The sequence below is a fragment of the Equus przewalskii genome, chromosome 26, assembly GCF_037783145.1.
Source record: "Equus przewalskii isolate Varuska chromosome 26, EquPr2, whole genome shotgun sequence".
NCBI classification, from domain to species: domain Eukaryota; kingdom Metazoa; phylum Chordata; class Mammalia; order Perissodactyla; family Equidae; genus Equus; species Equus przewalskii.
This window is the reverse complement of record NC_091856.1, coordinates 35,580,237-35,600,141: the sequence shown is the minus strand read 5'-3', so window position 1 is coordinate 35,600,141 and position 19,905 is coordinate 35,580,237. Positions and strand designations below refer to the sequence as shown.

The following is a 19,905-nucleotide window of genomic DNA, read 5'->3' as shown; positions in this document are numbered from 1 at the left end:
CGAGCTGCGCCCGGGGAAACCCTGGCCGCCGGGCCCCGCATCCGAGCATCCGCGCCCCGGGAAAGCCCGCCCCCGCATCCGAACATCCGCGCCCCGGGAAAGCCCGGCCGCCCCGCCCCGCCCCGGCACCGCGCCCTGCATCCGAACATCCGCGCCCCGGGAAAGCCCGGCCGCCCCGCCCCGCCCCGGCGCCGCGCCCGCATCCGAACATCCGCGCCCCGGGAAAGCCCGGCCGCCCCGCCCCGCCCCGGCGCCGCGCCTGCATCCGAGCATCCGCACCGCTCGCGGCCGCGCCATTGGCCGGCGCCGGCTCTGCAGGGCCGCCCCGGAGCCAATCGCAGCGGGGGGCGGAGCTGCGGGCTCGGTCGGACGCTCAGAGAAGCTGCGGCCCAACGCGCCTCCGGACCAGCAGCACCGCGCTCGGCGCACCCTGACCCGACAGGCCGGCCATGCAGGAGCCGCTGCTGGGAGCCGAGGCCCCGGACTATGACACCTTCCCCGAGAAGCCGCCCCCGTCGCCGGGAGAGAGGACGCGGGTCGGGTGAGAGTCGCTGGGCATGGGGGCTGCGGGTCTGGGCTGGGGATGGCCCTAGTCCCCTCCAGCGGGCAGCCGGCTCCCGCCTTGGGCCTCCACTGACCTTCGGTGAGTGGCCACCAAGGGGCCATGTGGTCCCCTCCTGCTCCAGACACTCTAGACCTATTTAAGGAGCTGGTTCCCCCGAGTACCAGGCCCATCCCCAACTGGCACAGACAGGGAGACTGAGGCCCAGAAAAGGTGAGGGGCTTGCCTAAGGTCACACAGTAAGCTTTGGGTGGCAAAGCTGGGAGCAGACATCAAGCTTCCTCTTCTGGAGAAAAGCGCTCCTGCACCTGTGTCTCAGCCACTGTGATGGGCTGCGAGGAATGTCCTCATGACCTGGGGACTTCCCAAGGGAGCTGGCCCTGGAGAGGTGCGGCTCTGACTGGCCCTGGACGCAGCCCTCCCAGACTGCCCTCTGGGCCAGCAGTCACTGGACTCAGGACAGGCAGCAGTTCGGTGAGGAGGGATTCAAAGACCCTGGTCGCTCTGCACCCCCCACCCCCAGGGCCACACAGAACAAGAGGGTGTTCCTGGCCACCTTCGCCGCCGTGCTGGGCAATTTCAGCTTTGGATATGGCCTGGTGTACACGTCCCCCGTCATCCCAGCCCTGGAGCACTCCTTGGATCCGGACCTGAGTCTGACCAAAACCCAGGCATCCTGGTTTGGGGTAAGGGCCATGCTGAGCTGGAGAGGGGCAGGGCAGGGGTCAGGGACCCACTGAGCTCTGTCAGCAGCTAGGCCCTGGGACCCCCTCCAGGGCCCTGGTCTGCCCCCTCCCCACCCACACCAGGCTGCGGGACAGGCAGCGGGGGAGTGAGGCCCGAGGATGGCTCTGAAATAAATGGGGGAAGTGAAAGCTGACAGGGAAGGAGCAGTGGGGAGGTGTGCCTCCAGGTCTCCCCGCAGGGCTGCGGGTTCCCCAGAACCCCCAAACCCAGAACTGGGCTGTCACAGCAGAGCAGACACCTCCCCGGATGATGGCGTAGGGGCATCAGGGCCAGTGGAGAGAGGCCCTGGTTGGGGCCAGGAGGGCCCCGGACAGACTCTGGGCACGTGGAAAGGAAGAGCACAGGCCTGCAAGCCCCAGGGTTTGAGAATTATAATCTTCGTGGCCTGGGATTTACAACACTACTTAGTTGCTGAGACAGTAGTACCCAGTGTGCACTGAGCACCCAGCCTGCCACGTGTGTGCTGGCACTTTACGTGAGAGCTGGCTGGCTCTGGGACCAACCCTCTCTCCCCATAATACAGCTGAAGAAAGTGAGGCTCGGACAGGCTGAGCAACGTGCCCAAGTTGCTGACTGGATCCTTCTCACTACACTCTACAGGGAATCCAAGAACCCCCAAATCTTAAAGTCCCAGGGGCTTCAAGTCACAGATTTCCTTGTCTGCTCTATTATGATATTAGACATTGAAACATCCAGCTGGACAGAACCACTGTGGACATGTGGCCTCACCTCTTCCCCAGAGCAGGATTCCCCATTGTAGCATCCCTAACAAATGGTTGTCCACATGCTACTTGTATACCTCTGGAGATGGGAGGCTCACTACCACATGGGGCCTGAGTCCTGTAGCCCTGGCTCCCAGGGTCAGCCTGGAAAAGCAGCTGTCTCTAAGCTCTGATAGGGGAAGGGGGTGCTGGGTGCCCAGACCTGTCTGCCATGCACCCTTTCTCTGCAGTCCGTGTTCACCTTGGGCGCGGCAGCTGGGGGCCTCAGTGCCATGGTCCTCAATGACCTCCTGGGCCGGAAGCTCAGCATCATGTTCTCGGCTGTACCCTCAGCAGCCGGCTATGCGCTCATGGCGGGTGCCCGTGGCCTCTGGATGCTGCTGCTGGGGAGGACACTGACAGGCTTCGCCGGGGGGCTCACCGCCGCCTGCATCCCGGTAAGGCCAGGACTTCCAGCCCAGGCCTCTCACGGCCTCAGGACTGTGCAGACCACCACTTAGCCAAGGCCTCCTGGCCTCCGAGCCCACAGGTCAAGGGATGTGTCTTCCAGGGAGCTTCAGCTCTCCCCAGCAGGGCAGCTGATTTCGGGGAAATGTGTCCCGAGCTGCCTCCACTCTGGGCTCCCCAAACTTCCTACCCCATTTCTTGACAGTCAGGCACATTGCTCAATTAAAGAAAATCCACATTGAGCAACGGAGAGGAAACAGAAGTGCCCGCCCCGGGCCCTCCCCTGGACGTCTCATCTTACCCACATCTCCACACACTCCCAGTCTGGGGCTGGGGCCAGCCCAGCAGGGGACACAGACCCCTGGGAGGAGCACAGACCAGAATCTGGGTGCCCTTGGGCCTCCCAGTTCCCAGCCTCACACTACTTTCAGAGCTGAGCGCTCCTGCCCCCTGAGTTAGGGACACAGGCCTGAGGGAGGCCACGCAGTGAGTCATGATCAGGACAAGACGCCCCTACATCCCGCTTCCCGGGTTTTTCCAGGGCCACCTCTCCCATCTCGGCCAGGCCCGGGAACCTGCCTTCTCACCAAAGGCCGGGCTGGGGCAACATGTCTTGCAGGTGTACGTGTCTGAGATCGCTACCCCAGGCGTCCGTGGGGCCCTGGGGGCCACGCCTCAGCTCATGGCAGTGTTCGGATCACTGTCCCTCTACGCCCTTGGCAAGTATCATCTGGATGAGATTAAGCACCTCTGGTGTGCAGGCTGGGTGGGGACAGGGTGCCACTGAGCAGACATGGCTGGAAAGGGAATGAACACATCCCAAAACGAACCCCAGGGTGGGAGGCAAGAGACTTGCTCGGCCACCACCTTGCTGTATACCTCAAGGCAATTTCTTCCCCTCTCTGGTCACGAGCCCCATCCCTAACTGGGCAGTGAGGGCTTCTCCTGGGCCAGCAGTCTTTGAACTGTCTTTTCACAGCAGAATCTTTCCATCGAATAGTCTTAGATGGGAAGTCTGTACAGAAAAGAGATCAGAGCTGGTTGGGGGGCAGGGTGGAGTTGCAGGTGGAGGCCTGGGGCCCTGCCTGCCCAGGCTACCCCTCTGTCACCCTGCCATGGCCCTTGAGACCCTCTGAGGACCCCCTACGGTGTGCTGGGCCCTGGGCTAGGCGCCAAGCAATCCCTGTGGCCCTCCTGGGCTAGATCACAGAGGCCTGGGGCAATCAGGGTAGTCTTCCACAGGACTAGGGAAGCCCTGAGGCCCTGGGACTAGCCCTTGACGGCAGACGAGGTGGCTCAGAGGCCCCAGTGGGAGGGGCTCTGGGTGCAGCCTGGCCCCAGCTCCTCACCCTCTCCTCACCCCTAGGCCTCCTGCTGCCCTGGCGCTGGCTGGCAGTGGCCGGGGAGGGGCCCGTGCTCGTCATGATCCTGCTGCTCAGCTTCATGCCCAACTCGCCTCGCTTCCTGCTCTCACGGGGCCGGGACTCGGAGGCCATGCGGGCGCTGGCCTGGCTGCGAGGGGCTGACACCGACATCCGCTGGGAGTTCGAGCAGATCCAGGACAACGTCCGGAGACAGGTGGGGAAGGGGTGGGCGCCCACAGCTCGATGTGGCCATGGCCAGTTCCTAGGCCTGTCTGAGCCTCTGTTGCTTTTCCTGGAAAACGGAGATTCCATCAAGCAGTTCCCACTTCCAGGAACCTGGAACGGTGGGGGATGTCCGTATGGTGGGTGCCTGGGGACCCAGAGACAAGCAGGAGTCTGCTTTGGCCTACCCTCTAATGCAAGAGCCTGGGGTTTGGGCAGGGGTCCCCCGGGCCTGTCGCCTGGCCTGAGTGGCCTCAGTGTGCAGGTTCTTTCCTGGAGGAGAGAAGAACAGAATCTCCTACTCAGCCCCCTGCAGTCCGGCCAGGTGGGGCCTGCTTCCCTCAGCGGCCGTCTCCTGTCTCCAGAGCAGCCGCATGTCGTGGGCTGAGGCCCGGGACCCCCATATGTACCGACCCATCCTCATCGCCCTGCTGATGCGCTTCCTGCAGCAGCTGACCGGCATCACGCCCATCCTCGTCTACCTGCAGTCCATCTTCGACAGCACGGCTGTCCTGCTGGTGAGAGCCCAGGCCCTGTGCCAGCTCCGCCCCCAGCAGCCCTTTCTGAGCACCTGCTCTGTGCCACATGGCAAGGGAGCATACACCATGCGGAGACCACTAGGGTCTCTTAACTGTTTCTGTGCCATGTACTTGTTCTCAGAATGTTTGTAAGTAAAGCTTATGTGTTTTAAAATAAAATATACAGGATTACAAAGGAAATCAGTTTTATAGAAATGCAGACCTCTCGGGGACCATGGACCCCAGGTTCAGAGCATCTGCCACTCGCTGAGGAAATTCACTTCCCCTCCAAACCTCAGCTTCCTCCTCTGCAGAATGGAGATAACAGAGTCTGGCTTCATTGCGCTCAAAGGGAGATGAGATTTGAAGATTGGCAATAGCACAGTTCCACTGGTCATTGTCATGCCTGGATTCTGTGCTGGCCCTGGGCTCAGCGGTGGGCACAGCATTTGTGCCCCTGCCCAGAGGCCCAGCAGGCTAGGCCGGGTGACCAGAGAGAGCACCTGGCACAGCGTGGGTGCTCAGTGGCTCAGTGCTCCAAGGGAGCTATGGCCATGGCTTGGGGCTTTAGGGGGCCGGGGGGACAGGAGTGGCAGGCCAGGCCCCCTCAGTCCCAGTGGTTTCCCTCCCTCAGCCCCCGAAGGATGATGCAGCCATCGTAGGGGCCGTGAGGCTCCTGTCTGTGCTCATCGCTGCCCTCACCATGGACCTGGCGGGCCGCAAGATTCTGCTCTTCGTCTCAGGTGAGCTCCGGCCTGTCTCCCAATCTTATTCATTCACTCCTTCAGCAGCTGCCACGAGTTGTGCCAGCCCTTGCGGTGGGCGCCCTGTGGCTGGGAGCTCTGGAGGACCTGGGTGAGACCTGCCCTGTTGGCCTCTGCCTCCGCAGCACCCGGCACAGGACCTGGCATGCACCAACTGCTGCAGAAAGGTCTGCTGGGGCTTTGTGTGTGAACAAGCTGACTGCGACACACCATGGTGGGGGTGATGGAAGCTCGGACGTGGGCTGGAGTCAGAGCTTGCTGTGCCGCGGTGCGCAGGGCACTGAGGGGCTCATGAAGGGAGCGTCCAGAGGAACAGCTGGCTCAGAGTCCTGGCCCCCTGAGGGCCACCTGTCTGTCCACAGCAGCCATCATGTTTGCTGCCAACCTGACACTGGGGCTATACGTCCACTTTGGTCCGAAGCATCTGACCCCCAACAGCACCATGAGCCTGGAGGGTATGCCCCTGGGGGGCACAGAGCAACCCCTGGCGACACCCACCAGCTACATCACCCTGGTACCCCTGCTGGCCACCATGCTCTTCATCATGGGTAGGTGTGGCAGGGACGCCATGGGGCAGGGAGAGGGGCCTCTTGTGGGTGATGTGTGGTAGCCATGCTTGTCGTGGGGTAGGGTACTGCTGTCCTGGTTTGTCTGGGCTGGTTGTGGGGGGAGGGGTCTCAGAGCTCAGGGGAGACAGAAGAGGCCTCCCCCAGCCACCCCACAGGGCCTGAGCCCGCCCCTTGCCCCCTTCGGCAGGCTATGCCATGGGCTGGGGGCCCATCACCTGGCTCCTCATGTCGGAGATCCTGCCCCTGCGGGCCCGCGGCGTGGCCTCGGGGCTCTGTGTGCTCGTCAGCTGGCTCACGGCCTTCGCCCTCACCAAGTCCTTCCTGCTGGTGGTGGTGAGTGCTCAGCCCCAGCACCCCAGGGACCTCGCCAGCCCTCTCTGGGGCTGTGCCGAGGGCTTCATCATGTCCTCTAAGCCTCACAGGGGTCCCCCAAGAGATTAGCACACATCCCCTGCACACCGGAGGCCAAGAGCCATCAAGTGACAACACAGCAAAGCCTCCTTCATTGCAATAGCCGGACATGAGCTCAGGGAACTGTTCTGAGAAGTCAGATGACTTCCCAGGCCAGGGTGGGGCCAGAGCCCAGAGAGCCACACCTACCCATGCTGTTCCCTCGGACAGCTGGACCTTCAGCCTTGGTGGGAGTTTGGGTGTCTGAGCAGCGTGCCCTGCTGACCAGACCACATGCAGCATGTGTGCAGTGCCCTATCCTACACACAGCTCTAGGCTGGCTTAACCCCACTTCTTGGTTCAAAATCCCAGCAGGCCCTGACACCAGTCTCCGAGTCCCAGCTCCCAACTCCCAAGAGGAGAATCTGATTGGGCAGCTTGGGCCAGTGCCTACCCTGGTGCAGTCAGTGGGTCAGGGCAGGGTGGGGGGCACCCAGAGTGGGTAGCTTGGCTAGGAGGTGGAGCATGCACAGCCCCAGCAGATACACAGATAGGTGTGGGCTGGGGAGGGAGGACGGGGTTTCGGGGGCTGGGGATGGGACACAGGGGGATGGCTGGGGGGTGGGGCCAGAAGAGCATGAGCGTGCTCCCAGCCAGGCTAAGGTGGCAGGCCTCCTGCAGGTGGGAGTGTGGAACAGCTGAAACTCAAAAGATAGCACACTGGGACAAGGGAGAGAGGTGGGTACCTGAGCAGAGGCTGAGGCCTGAGGGCCAGGCCCGGGCAGGCTGTGCTGAGTCGGGGAAGGAACTCCTGGGCCCACCCAGAGGAAGGCTGCGTGCAGATGTCCAGGGTCTCGGATGCTGTGCTAAAGCATCTGGATTTTGTGCTGGAGGCAGGGGGGAGCCCCAGGTCTCTGAGCGAGGCAATGAGCAGATGAAGGCCCCCCCAAGGCTGGCTAACAGCAGCAGGGCCCATGAAGCTCGTCCTAGGGTGGGAGGACCCTTGGGTTCCCTCTGTGTGACGCAGCACCCACTCTACACCCCCAGAACGCCTTCGGCCTCCAGGTGCCTTTCTTCTTCTTTGCTGCCATCTGCTTGGTGAACCTGCTGTTCACTGGCTGCTGCGTGCCCGAGACCAAGGGCCGGTCACTGGAGCAGATCGAGTCCTTCTTCCGCACCGGGAGGAGGTCCTTCCTGCGCTAAGTCAAGGTCCCTGCCTAGGAGGGGCCAAACCACTGGGTGGCCAGGCCTCTGTGTTGTCCACAAACCTGCACCCCAAGTCCAGAAAGCAGCAGCAACCTGCCATCAGCCAGAGCACAGGAGGACCGGCCAGAAGCGCAACAACCCCCCAGAGTGCGTGTCCTGGCTCTGGGCAGGCAACACCCAACCAGCCTGGGCCCCAACTCAGGCAGCCCACAGAGCTGCACACTCACTGGCCAAGAGCTGCTGATGGAGGAGGCAGCTGTGGGCCACAGGGGAGCACACTGCCCAGGGCCTGGAGACAGGGCCCTGTAGGGTGACATAGGGCCCATTTCCTTACTCCTGAGCAGAGGACACCCCCCACAGAGGGCTGTGATGAGGACACAGACACAGGGCTGGAGGTGGCCGAGTGGCTCCGCACAGGGACATCGTCACATCATCCTGATCACTCAGCCACCACTGAGCATCTTGGCTACAGGGAAGAAGACAGATCTGCACCTGGGAGGGCTTGTGGAGGCCACAGGGAACGGTGCGGACTCCCACAGGCTGGGGCACAGAACCCGACACAGAACTTCCGCCTGTACTCGCCAGTACAGTACCCTCAGGGGGGCTCTCGAGGGCTCGTGTCTGCAAACCATGTTCACTCTATTTGTAAAAATAAAGAAATCGGGCCTGCAGCCCTGGAGAGGAAGGAGCAGGCCTATTCTAGCTAGACCCAAATTCTCAGCCAAGGTCACCAGGTCCTGCTGCCCTAGGGGGGCCCCCTTTACAGCTACGCGCGACCTGTGCCCAGGGAGGCAGAGAGAAGGAAGGGGTGAGGCGGCCCGTGAGGCAGAGCCCAGCCAGGGGGTCAGCCTGCCTGGTGGACTGCAGCTCCTCACAGCTGTGTGGCCACTGTCCTCGTCTGCGGCGCTGTGAGCAGGCTCAAGACAGGCCCGCGGCACAGCAGGTCTGCGATAGACGGCAGCTCCTCCCAGGGCCGGTGCCCTGCGCAGCTGGAATGGGGTCTGAACATCCCCACCACGTCCTGATGGCACAGAAGGCACCAGGCAGAGAGGGCGAGCGAGCAGACTACCGCCAGCCTTTATTGCTCAAAGCACACGCTCAATCCCGAGAATGGGGACCAGAGGACCGAGTCCAGACCCACGGAGGTAGGAGTGGGCCCTGGCAGCCCGGCTGGTTCAGCCCCTTCCGCCACCTGGACAGATGTTCCTTGCAAGCCGGGACCCCCCAGTGGGAGACTGGGTCCCAGCTCAGGACTACTTGACTATACTCACTGGGAAGCTGGGCGAGTGACCTGCCCACTCTGGCCTGTGATGGAGGGGGTGGAGGGCCCTTCCATCTGTGTCCAACTCTACAGCCCGCCCAACACCCAGCCCATTTCCTCAGTGTGGAGGTGCAACCTTCCTCGACACACAGCCAGCCCTCCTTCTGCAGTGAGCAAAGCCCGTCAGCGAGGCCCGAGGCAGGGGCCGGAGGGCTGCGCAGAAGCGACCCCAAGTCCAACTTCCTAGATAAGAATGAGCCAAGAGGGGAGGGCAGGCCCTTGCTCCTCCTGGGAGGTAGACAGGTCTTATTCACAGCACACGCAAGAGAAGATACACGCACACGCACACGCACGCAAACACATGCACATACCCCGCCGGCCTGGAGTGGCACAGAGCCCACAGCCCTTTGAACCAAGCACTGGCCTGAGGAAGATGGCCCCAGAGGACCCCTGAAGGCACGTGTCCCATATGCTGGCTGCAGTGCAGCAACCTGCCACCTGGGGCTCGGCCTGGTTAGGCTCCCTGGAGGGCTGCTGCTGCCCAGGAGCCCACCAATGTGTCCCGAGGACAGTACCTGCCGCTCCCAGCCCCAAACGCTCACAAACCCCAGAGACAAAAGGTCCCTCTGGGAGGCAAAGACCTGGGCGCAGCCCTGGGGCAGGTTCCACGCAGCAAGACTGGCCCCTGCACTCTGGGAGCTTGGAGCAGGCCCAGCCTGGGGTCCTGGGAGGAGGAGGAGTGGGGGTTGGGTCCCAGACGGAGCATTTTCCACACCAGCCCACTTCTGCCCAGTGCCGCCCAGGCTCCACCAGGTCCCATGGGACAGGCCTAAACTGCTGAGTGCCAGCCGGCAGCGGCCAGTGCGCTGAGGAGGAAGGAGGTGGACAGGGTGGAAGGAAGGGATGGTGGCATGGAGGGAGGCTGGGGGAGGCGATGGTGCACGTCCCAGGCAGGGCTGCTTCCACACAGGCCTGGCTCCCTGGTGGCCTGGCACCCAGGGCAGTGGGGACAGCTCATGGTAAGGAAGGTGGCTCTAGCCTCTACCCAGCTCTCAAAAGGCAGGAAACTCCCCAAGGGCAGGGCAGGGCAGGGCAGGGCAGAGGCCGGCAAGAATACCGGAGGTGGGTCAAGCTCATTCTTTACTAACCGGGCTTGGACTGCCACTGACACAGCAGGACCACACCAGAGAAGTGGATGGGCAACCCCACAGGGCAGGGGGAAGCCTGCCCTCCCCACTTCCTTAGCACCAGGGCCTGGGGAGGTGGAGGCCAGGCCCATGGGAAATGTCCTGGAATGGCTTGTCCAAGGTTCCAGGGAACTGGGGGAGGGGGGAGTACCCACCCGCTGTCCGGTTGCTGTCAAGGCTGCTGTTCTGGATACTCGAGGAACGTCTTAGGAGAGCTGTGGGCTCTCACAGAGAAGAGAGTGACAGGGAGGGCCCTGGGCAGTGGTGGGAAGCCACGGGCAGCATGACACTGCTCTGCCCTGATGACAGGTGGACAAAGGCAGGCCCTGGTGGCTCAGCCTACAGGACACTCTCCTGCCTGGAGAGCAAAGAGGAGGCTCAGTCGGGCTGATGCCCAGCCCAGGTGACGTGCCTCCCTCTTGCAGACAGGACCAACATCTCCAGGGGAAGCTCCTCCCAGGCCTTCAGCTGGTCCCCAGTGCATCTGCCAGCTGTGCAGGTCTGGAAATCCTCCCAGCAGCCCATTTCCCACCGAGCCAGGCCGGCTGGGAGGGACGGGGCCAGGTGGGCAGCCTGGGCAGAGCTACTGCAGGCTCTGCTCTGCCTCGAGTCCTGTGGCCTGGGTCACCTGCAAGGCTCACACTGCCTGCCACCATGCCACCATGCCGACCTCCTTGCTGCTGGCCAAGGCCAAGGCCCTCAGCCCCTCACCCCAGCCCCTGAGCACCTGGCTCAGACCTAGGAGACACCCATCTGGAGAGGGGCAGACAGGAGGACTCCAGGGACAAGGACAGGGGCAGAGGGGCTGATGGGAGCCAGGCAAAGGCTCCTCTTCCAGGCTGTCCTTCGGGGTCAACGTTCCAGGCCTCATCCCTCTGGCACACGCTCACACAGAACCAGAGGGGCGAGCAGGGAGGGGAGGGTCACCCTGGGCCACATCACAGCTCCCCCTCCAGGGTGTCCGTGAGCTTCTCTTCATCCGCCTGCTGCTTCTGCTGCTGGATCCTGGCATAGGAGATTGCATCGCCCCTGGGGAGACAGTGAGTCAGTATCACACAGGGGACAGACCTCCAAGCACACAGCCCTCGCAGACACCACCCGATTCCTGGCCTGTGACCTGGGTGTGACCTGCAGGCAGAGCCTACTGGGCTTTCTTGTTTCCCCAGACAGAGACCCTATTGCTAGGATGACAAAGACAAGTCTGCCTGGCATGCTGGGTTGAGAAGGATGCAGAGTCTCAGCCAGACTCTGCAAGAGAGGGCAGCAGTTGACTGCAGTGCCAGGTGTGGGCCCGGGGTGGGATGAGCTGTCAGAGCCATACATTTGCCTTCCCTGCTACAGGCTGTGACGAGGCACAACTGGACCCCCAGGAAGTTTCATGAACACGCCTGCTCTCATTCCCTAGAGCTCAACGCCCTGGAGACACTGACCAGAGTCACTGACAACCTCTGTGCCTCAGTTTCCACAAGTGAATAACAGGGACCACTCTCAGACCTTCCTCACTAAGAGACTCCGGGAGGCAGAAGTCAAGATCCCTCCCAGGGCCTGAGACCAGCAAACGCACTTTTTGCCCAGAGCAGAGAGTCCGTACAGCACTCCCGTGGCAAAGGCGATGGCGTTGCCCAGCAGCGTGGTCAGGGTCAGGCTGATGACGATGGGAACGACGGCCATCCTAGGGGAGAAGCAGAGGTCATGGGGGCACTCCCAGCCCGTGGCCACCACACCACTCCCAGGCTCCCCTGCTCCACGTCAGCCTCCTTCCCAGCCAGCCTGTCCAGGAAGGATCCCCAGAAATCAGCCGGGACCCAGGTTCACAGCCAGGCTTCAGAAACTCCTCAAACACCCCCGAAGCCGTCTGCAAGATTCTGTGCATTTTCTGGGGGGGAGGACCCAAAGCTTCTGTTAGTTTTGAAAGGGTCTGTCATCCAAAAAGTGTTCAACAGCACTGAGGTGGTTCCACCCTCACTGCTCATAAGAACAGGCAGATCAGAAAACCTAGTGTCAGTTCAGTCCCTTGGAGCCGTGTGACTGTGGGCAAGCTCCTTAATGTCTGTCTACTGTGAAGTGAGCGTTGCCCCTCAGAGGTCTGGAGACAGAACGAGGTAGGGCACGTGACACTGCGCACACGATGCCTGCAACAGCACAGGCACCAAGTACCTGCTGGCTCTGACTAGCACAGCAGAGTCAGCCATATGTCAACAAGAGAGACGCCAAAAATGAACGTGCACATGCAGGAGCCGCGGGCGCCCCTCGCAGGCCTCCTGCCGGGCGCAGTGAGCCGGCCCGGCCCAACTGCAGTTTGGCGCCACCTGGTGGCAGGCGTCCACTCTGGCTTAAGCATCCAGGGGGCTGACTCCGGGTCCTGGCCGGGATTTCCAGACCAGTGGCAGTGATTCAGGGTCAACCAGGTCAGGAAAATATCAGCGAGTGGAGGCCCAGCATGCTGTCCTGTCACTTCCCTGGACAAGGCTGCCCATGATCCCCACTGGCCTCGCCTGCCCACACACACCCTGTACACAAAGACGACAAGACTGAGCCTGTAGCCACCTGGCTGCCAGAGCGGAGGAGAATGGGGCTTGACCAACTGAACTCTCCCTGACTTTCCATTCTGGAGGGACATGTGATCGTGACGTTCTATTGTAGCTATAAACGTCTAAGTAATAAAAGAATAATAGAAATTACAAAGAAAACCAAAAAAAAAGACCACAAGGGAAAAATCTGTCGAAACAAAATTAAAGGAAAACAACAGGCTGCAAAAATAGTTGCAGGAAACATAACAAAGGATTAAGAGACTGCTAACATGGAAAACACATATAACTTGCTAAGTAAACAGTAAGATGCCAATAGGGAGTAAGTAAACTAGACGATTTTCAAAACAGAAAATGCAACTGATAAAAAACATGGAAAATTATTTCACCTCTTAGACACAGATACAGATGTGAAAATGGCACCCAGCTCAGGAGGATGGAGACGGGGGGGAAACTCAGATAACCTCTCTGGAAAGCAATTTAGTCCCGTATCAAAATCTTCTAAACAATCATAATCTCTGACCTAATAATTCCACACCTTGAAATACATCCTCAGGAAATCACTGTAAACACAGAAAAAGTTTCAGCACATCGCTGTTCATCACAGCTTGATTCACAGCAGTTTACAAATTAAGACAAGCACGATATATCCTGTTACATAAAGATTCCTAACATTACAAATAATCTTAGGAAGTCTTTGTGGTGATACTGAAAATATATCATATTAAGTGAAAAACAGCAGGATACAAATTTACTTATAACGGTTACAACTAAGTGAGAAACAGGTTTTAAAAAACGCCTGAGGACAGACTGAAAGAACACATATCAAAATGTTAACAGGTAGTGGGGCTTTGGGTAACAATTTTCTATTTTCCAAATTATTTTTAATGAACATATATTACTGTTAGCATTTCAAAATACATTTTTAGGGGCCGGCCCGGTGGCACAGCGGTTAAGTGCGGAAATTCCACTTCAGCGGCCCAGGGTTCGCTGGTTGAGATCCTGGGTGCGGAGATGGCACTGCTTGGCAAGCCATGCTGTGGTAGGCGTCCCACATATAAAGTAGAGGAAGATGGGCACGGATGTTAGCTCAGGGCCAGTCTTCCTCAGCAAAAAGAGGAGGATTGGCAGATGTTAGCTCAGGGCTAATCTTCCTCAAAAAAAAAAAATACATTTTTAAAAAATGGAGGCCAAGGATACAAAGATGCAAGGTCTTTTGTGACCCTGTCCTCTGTGATTTGGACACAGTGGGAAACGGCTCAGGCACCAAACACGCATCTTGTGCTCTGATGGTTTCAAAACCATTGGGCCTCCGGAAGGGAAGACCTTGGAAATAAAAATTTCCGTATTTATTTCTAAAGATAATCTGGATAATGGTAACTATTGCTGCTGCTGCCAGAAGCTGTTGAGGGACTCCTATGCACCAGGCACTGTTCTAGAGGCTTCCTTGTATCAAACACATCCTGAATTAGTTCAATCTCATGACTCAGACGTGAAGCACTACACATGAATTGTCAGAAATAGGAAAATAAGAGAAAAGCATATTCAGAAGGCAATATTTTCTGTTCTGAAACTTGCTTTTTTCCCTTTCAGGTCAGGACGTCCTGACATGACTGACCGCACTCTTGAAAGGCTGCACAGAAACACATCATACGGATCCACCAGAATCTGTTTAATGACTCCCAATTGATGGGCCAAAATCGCAGGCGGTCGTCATTGTTCTCTACACACACAGTGCTCTAAGGCATCCACACCTCCCATCTGCATCCTGCAGGACCGCGCTGTGGGCTAAGCCCCCAGACGCAGAACTGCTGGGTCACATTTATAGCAGCTGTCACCAATGACTGCACAAAGGCTGGCCCAGTTTACACCTCGACCGAGAGCACACGAATGCACCTGTGTCCCCTCAAACTCGCCAACGCCCTCGCCTGCCCTTCGGGTCACTGAGGAAGTGGTGTTTTGGGGAACCCTGACAGGGCCGTCGAGGGGAGACCCCAGGCCATCCCTGCCCTGCCCCAGCGGCCCCTCACCCGCAATAGAAGACAGCCTTCTGCCAGGAGCGCAGCCGGTCCACCTTCTCCGACACCGTGTTCGCGAACTCGACGAACTGGCAGCAGAAGGGCGCCTCACAGAGCAGCAGGATGAAGGCGTTCAGACTGGAGGGCGGGGGGAGAAGAGGGGCCGGCTGACAATCAGGGGCCCGGGGGCCTGGCGCCCGCACCACCAGAATGCCACCCTTCCTCCCCCACCTCTCCTCTCCAGGGCACCCATTTCTCCCTCTCAGAGCCTCTGCTGAACGTGTCACCACTCCCCGGCCGTTCCCACACACCAGTCCCCTCGCTGAATGCCATCCTTCCCGTCTGTGAGCAGGCGCTGAGCTCCTGCACCCAGGCCTTTCAGCGAGCCAGCCTCAGCAGTCGCCTGTTCACGCTATCGCTATGACCAGTGACAGCGCCACCAGCACCGACAGAGCTGTCCCCAACAGCAGCTCAGCCAGTCCGCAGTCGCCGACACTGGGAGGAGGGACCTCAGCAAGCCCTTCAGTGCAGACCCCCAGGCTGGGGCTGGGGCCAGCGAAGCCCCGGGTGACTGAGGGTGTCTGCTCCAGTCTTGGGTCCTCCGTGGGGGGGTCACAGTCGCAGTTACCAGACACTGGGCCCTTACAGCGTGCCAGGCCCTTCCATCCGCCCCCAAGCCTGGGGGGAAGTGCCCTCATTGCTCGTCTGACAGAAACAAAGGCTCAGAGCCCCCAAGAACCCACCGGAGCGCCAGAACAGGAACTCTCTGCACAACTAGCGTTGCCCTCAGCCCAAGCATCCCACACACTGCCAGCATCCAGTGACCCTCACAGGCCAGACCTCCCACATGACTCTCACTCCTGCTCAGCCAGCCCTTCCACATGCAAGCTGGCCAGTGTCCTGACGCAGCCCCCCTGAAGCCCAGGTCCAGTGCCTCTCCCCTGTGACCCCTGTCCCTGCTGCCTCTGGCCAGCACAGGTCTCTGTGCCCCACAGCAGGCCTCCAAGCCTCACTGCTGGCCTGAGTTCTCTGAAGGCAGGATGGCATCCTGTCCATCTCCACGCCCCTCCTAGACCAAAACCCCATGTGGACAGGGACAATGCTTGCCGCACAGCCACTTCGCACAGGCCTCAGGGGGTCAGATGCAGCCAGAGCTCACAGGCCAGCTTTCACCCTGCCTTCCCCTCCAGCAAGATAGAGCTGCCCTGACAGGTGGTTGCCATTCTAACCGCCTGATCCTGCACCAACTCTGACCTGCGCTGTGTGTGGGTGGCACCGCCTGCCCACCTCCAAGCTGGATCTCCAGATTCCCAGCACGTGACTCCAGCCCCATCAGACACTGTCCCTCCAACTCGGTTCTCGGCCGGCCCTGACAGCCCCAGGAGCTCCCAGAGGTGAGGCCCATGGTAGTGGACTCAGTAGACACTCAGGAAACGTTTGTGGCCTCGGCCCTACACCCAATAAAGGCCTGAGTGGGTGTTCCCCTGGCCCAGGCCCTAATGAGGATGAGGAAAACTGGACAGGGTAGGGTAGGAAGGAGGTGAAGATCTGCACGGAGGCCAGAGATCCATGCACCCCAAGCCCACCAGGCAGGACAGGCACGTGGCTACTCACATCATCCACACGCCGGCCGCGATGTTCAGAGGGTGGATGGTGATGCAGTTGAAGAGGCCGGAGATGGCACAAGCTTGAAAGCAAGAGACACAGAAGGAATTAGCAGGGAGGAAGGGAAGGCCACCAGGGGAGACGGCTTGTGAAATTACGAGAATCCCTTCCGACATCTAGCACTTGGCTCTTCTCACAGCACCCAGAAGCGGCCCCCCGCCATCTGAGAAAGTGAGGCCGACCTAACTGCTCCTGTCACAGGTGAGAAGGCAGACTCAGGTAAAGCAGTGGCCCCAGGCCACAACAAGGGTGCGGCTGGATCTCAGAGCTCGGTCCAGCTGCCAGGGCATCTCACTCTCTCTTCCGGGGCTTGGAGGAGCCTGCCCTCTGAAGCCCAGCTGTACCAATACCCACCTCGCAAGGTGGTTAGGATGAGAGAGACCATCTCCGAGGGGCTCAGGCCAGGACAGGCGTCACCATTCATAGGAGTCCTCTAGCCCTGCAACTGTGGCTTGAACTTGCGTTGGGAAGGGGCTGCCTCTCTTAGAACAGAAATCAGGACCAGGCAGACCTGGGTCACAATTCCAGCTCTGACTCCCACACCTGCCGAGTGACCTGGGGTATGTGCTCTTCACCTTTCTAGGCCTGTTTTCTCTCCTGCACACAGGCAAGTCCCACAGTCCAGTCCAGCCACCCGTGAAATGCCAGGAGGCAACAACGAGGAGAGATGCATCCTCTGCCACCCCTCAAAGTGGCTTCTCAAACACCCCAAATATGGAGCCTTGCCCATCGCCCCCGCTGCTCCCCACGGGCAGGATCTGCCATGCTCACCTCCCTCCTCGACCCACAGCCCACAGCCCGGCTGCACCAGGAACTCCGGAAGCCTGCCAGGCAGGTCCAGGGAGCTGGCTGCTGGCAGGAAGCAAGCCCAGGCCACAGCTGGGGCAGGGCAGGAAGCTGTGCCCTCGGAGGCAGCAATCAGCAACCAGTTCATTAAACTTGCAGCAGCTCCTCTGCACCCGATCCCTGACACAGGCCTGGACTCTTCTGCTGTTTTCCCGTGCAACCCTACGCAGACAGCAGCGATGGAGGAGGAAACCAGAGGAAGTGAGCCCACTGCAATGGGCCTGCCCTCGTGTGCCCCCCAAGGTCCCCTAAAACCACAGACGTAGTCTCTGCCTACTAAAAAGGCAGCACTTGTCCTGGACATGCCACATACGCACTCAGGCAGCAAGGTCCCCCAGGGCCACAGATGTGAGTGCCCACGAGACGATCCTGCTTCTGCCTGTGAGCTGTGCCCTGTCTCACCCGACAGCGGCCTACACCTCCTGCTGCAGCCAGCATTTCCCCTCCAACTCCCACCTTACCCCAACCGGCCTACCAACAGCCAACCTTGGGGCAGGACCAGGTTTCAACCCAGACAAACAGGCTCCAGCCAGGAGTCCCTTAATCAAGGGCTGGAGGATGTCCCCTCAGGGTCCCCAGTGCTTGAGCTAAGTGAGGGAGGTGTCTTGTGCAATCCTCTCTCCTCCCAAGCTATTGCCTCCAGATGATTGTTAGGACCCAGAGTAAATGCCTCTTCGAGGACCCCCACAGCAGAGCAGGGTGACACTACCCCAAAGTGACCAGCCAGAAGCACCACCCTTATCTGAACTCCCAGTTCATCCCTACAACTCCTGCCTGCTTTGCATTCACTCTGTAATATGCTATTTGGTATTCACATAATGATCACCTCCTCCCAAATCTGCAGGTAAAACTGACATTTCAGGGTGATGCCATGAGTTTCTCCTGAAGCTCCATCTGTAGCCCCAACCCCATGAACTCCTGGGCAGCCCAGGCACCCCACTTTGAGAGGTATAGAACTGGTTGGGATGCCAGAGGTAACCAGGGGGTCGGCAGGGCTGCTGACTATAAGATGGAGGGAAGGGGAGGGCCCACAGGCCACAATCAGGACCTTTCCTTTCTCCTCTACTGACCAATGTCACTCCCCATGGCACCCCCCCGCCCCCCTGCCCCGGCTCGAATCTGCCAGGGAAACAGCCAACCAAACTTGAGAGGATCATATCTAAGGCCTGGCCTCGAGCCACCAATCTCTCCACAAAGTCAGAAACACACTTCCTCTGAGCAGCAGTGACAGGGACTCAGGGCCTTCTTGTGACTGCAGGAGGGCCTGCCCCACGATCAGCTCTGGATAAGGGCATGTCCTGCCAGAACAGCACACCCCTAACCCTGCACTCCCGCCTGAACTTCCTTCCAGCCTCCACCCACCTGGGAGGACTGGGGGACTGGAAGAGGACCCTGAAAAGCCGATTCTGCTGGCAGATCTGATCAGGGTCTGCCATGCCCTGGCCTCAGCCCTCTCTGCCAGGCAGGCACTGCTCCAATCCCGAGATGCCCCCAGCAGACATGCCCTTTCTAAGACCTGTGGCTGTGCCCTCTCCCACTCCAGGAATTCGCAATGCTCAGGGCAGCAGGAAGAAGAGAGCAGACCATTCAAACAGACTTACGTTTGCCTTTCGGAGGCCTGCCCTACGATCACTACTTTACTTCTGCATCACATCTGCCTTCCCATTCATGTTCTTTTGGGGGCTTGTACTAAAAGCCTGGCTTCCCAGGAAGCTTGAGGTGGCGGGGCGGGGGGGGGGGTGTCAGGGATGGGGTTGAGAGGTAGGAGAAGAGATGAGAGGTGGCTGCGGCAGGACTGACAACAGAGGTAAGGCACGGGCCTCCAAGTGGACAGTGAGGACCCAGAGGAGAGGTCGCCGCCCTCAGCTCACGCCTGGCCCTCCCTCGGGGACCACCTGGCCCCTGGCCCCACCTGACTCTCAGGAAATTTGACCAGACTGGCACCCGCCCCACTTGTAAACAACCTTCGCCCGAAGGTTAAGGCGGCTGCGGCCCCCACCCACGCCCAAGTCAACAGGCGAGCTGCCGCCCCAGGCTGAGCCGGCGCCTTACAAGCAGCATCTGAGCAATCGCGGAGAGCCCTGGAGGAGGTGCCGCCCCGTCCTTACTCCCAGAGGAGGCGCGGAGAGGCAGCGACCGGGCCGCGTCGAGTCCGGCGCTCCCCGCGAGCGTTCAGGTTCCCTTCTGGACTGTCCTTCTGGCAGGGCCGTCCCGAGGGTCCCGTCCCGGGGTCCATCCCCGTGGGTCCCCCTCCCGCGGGGCCATCCCTGTGGGAGCCCTTTCCCCGGGGTCCTCTTCCCGCGCGTCCCTTCCCGCGGAGGCCACGGCAGGGGGGCGGGGCCGGGCGCGCATGCGCGGCGGGCGGCGGGGCCGGCCCCTCCCGGGGGCCGGGTACTCACAGACGGCCCCCAGCACCCCCGAAAGGCGACACAGCCAGCGGTACCACCACGTCATGCCCTCCTCCTGCGCCGCCTGCGCGGAGCCAACGGACGCCGCTGCCGCCCCGCCCGAGCCGCTCATGGTGCCGCCGCCAGCGCTGCCCGCCGCGCTCACAAAGAGCCCCGAGCCGGCCGCGTCGGCCCGGCGCGCTGCCTTGTGGGAGAGGCGGCTGCTGGTTATCGTGGGGGCGGGGCTTGCGGGGCCCAGTGAGGTGGGCCCGAGCGTGCTTTGCTCATTAGCATAGGGGCGGGGCTCGCGGGGCCTCGACGAGGTGCGCCTGTGGGGCTGGCGCTCATTAGCATAGGGGGCGGGTCCTGGCCGCGCGATCCTCCCAGGTGGTCAAATCCTTCCCCGGACAGGCGTAGGGGCGGGGCTTCGCAGAGAATTAACAGGTGCGCCCGCATCAGGGCCCAATCGTGACTGCACACTCCCTCGCCTCTCCTTCTCCCC

At 60.4% G+C, this 19,905-nt stretch overlaps 2 protein-coding genes across 6 annotated transcripts; one reads left to right on the top strand and one right to left on the bottom strand.

Annotated features, from left to right (window-relative positions):
- Positions 1–295: 295 nt before the first annotated feature.
- Positions 296–8,196, top strand: SLC2A6 (solute carrier family 2 member 6). Its single transcript, XM_008541373.2, has 10 exons — positions 296–541; positions 1,086–1,248; positions 2,262–2,468; positions 3,098–3,197; positions 3,845–4,056; positions 4,430–4,582; positions 5,217–5,325; positions 5,709–5,894; positions 6,103–6,248; positions 7,353–8,196. The coding sequence occupies exons 1-10, from the start codon at positions 450–452 to the stop codon at positions 7,506–7,508; spliced, it is 1,524 nt and encodes a 507-aa protein (XP_008539595.1). The 5' UTR covers positions 296–449; the 3' UTR covers positions 7,509–8,196.
- Positions 8,197–8,569: 373 nt separating this feature from the next.
- On the bottom strand, positions 8,570–19,704 carry CACFD1 (calcium channel flower domain containing 1). 5 transcript variants are annotated; one of them, XM_070594718.1, is made up of 6 exons: positions 19,069–19,358; positions 16,525–16,652; positions 16,120–16,192; positions 14,518–14,643; positions 11,524–11,631; positions 8,570–10,988 (listed from the first exon to the last, which is right to left on the bottom strand). In XM_070594718.1, exons 2-6 carry the CDS (start codon positions 16,592–16,594, stop codon positions 10,898–10,900), a joined length of 468 nt encoding a protein of 155 aa, XP_070450819.1. In that variant the 5' UTR covers positions 16,595–16,652; positions 19,069–19,358; the 3' UTR covers positions 8,570–10,897. The 5 variants fall into 5 exon arrangements, with proteins under 5 accessions (XP_070450819.1, XP_070450821.1, XP_070450820.1 ...); XM_070594720.1 differs by having other exon boundaries at positions 19,125–19,352; XM_070594719.1 differs by lacking the exon at positions 19,069–19,358 and adding an exon at positions 16,942–17,178.
- Positions 19,705–19,905: the final 201 nt, after the last annotated feature.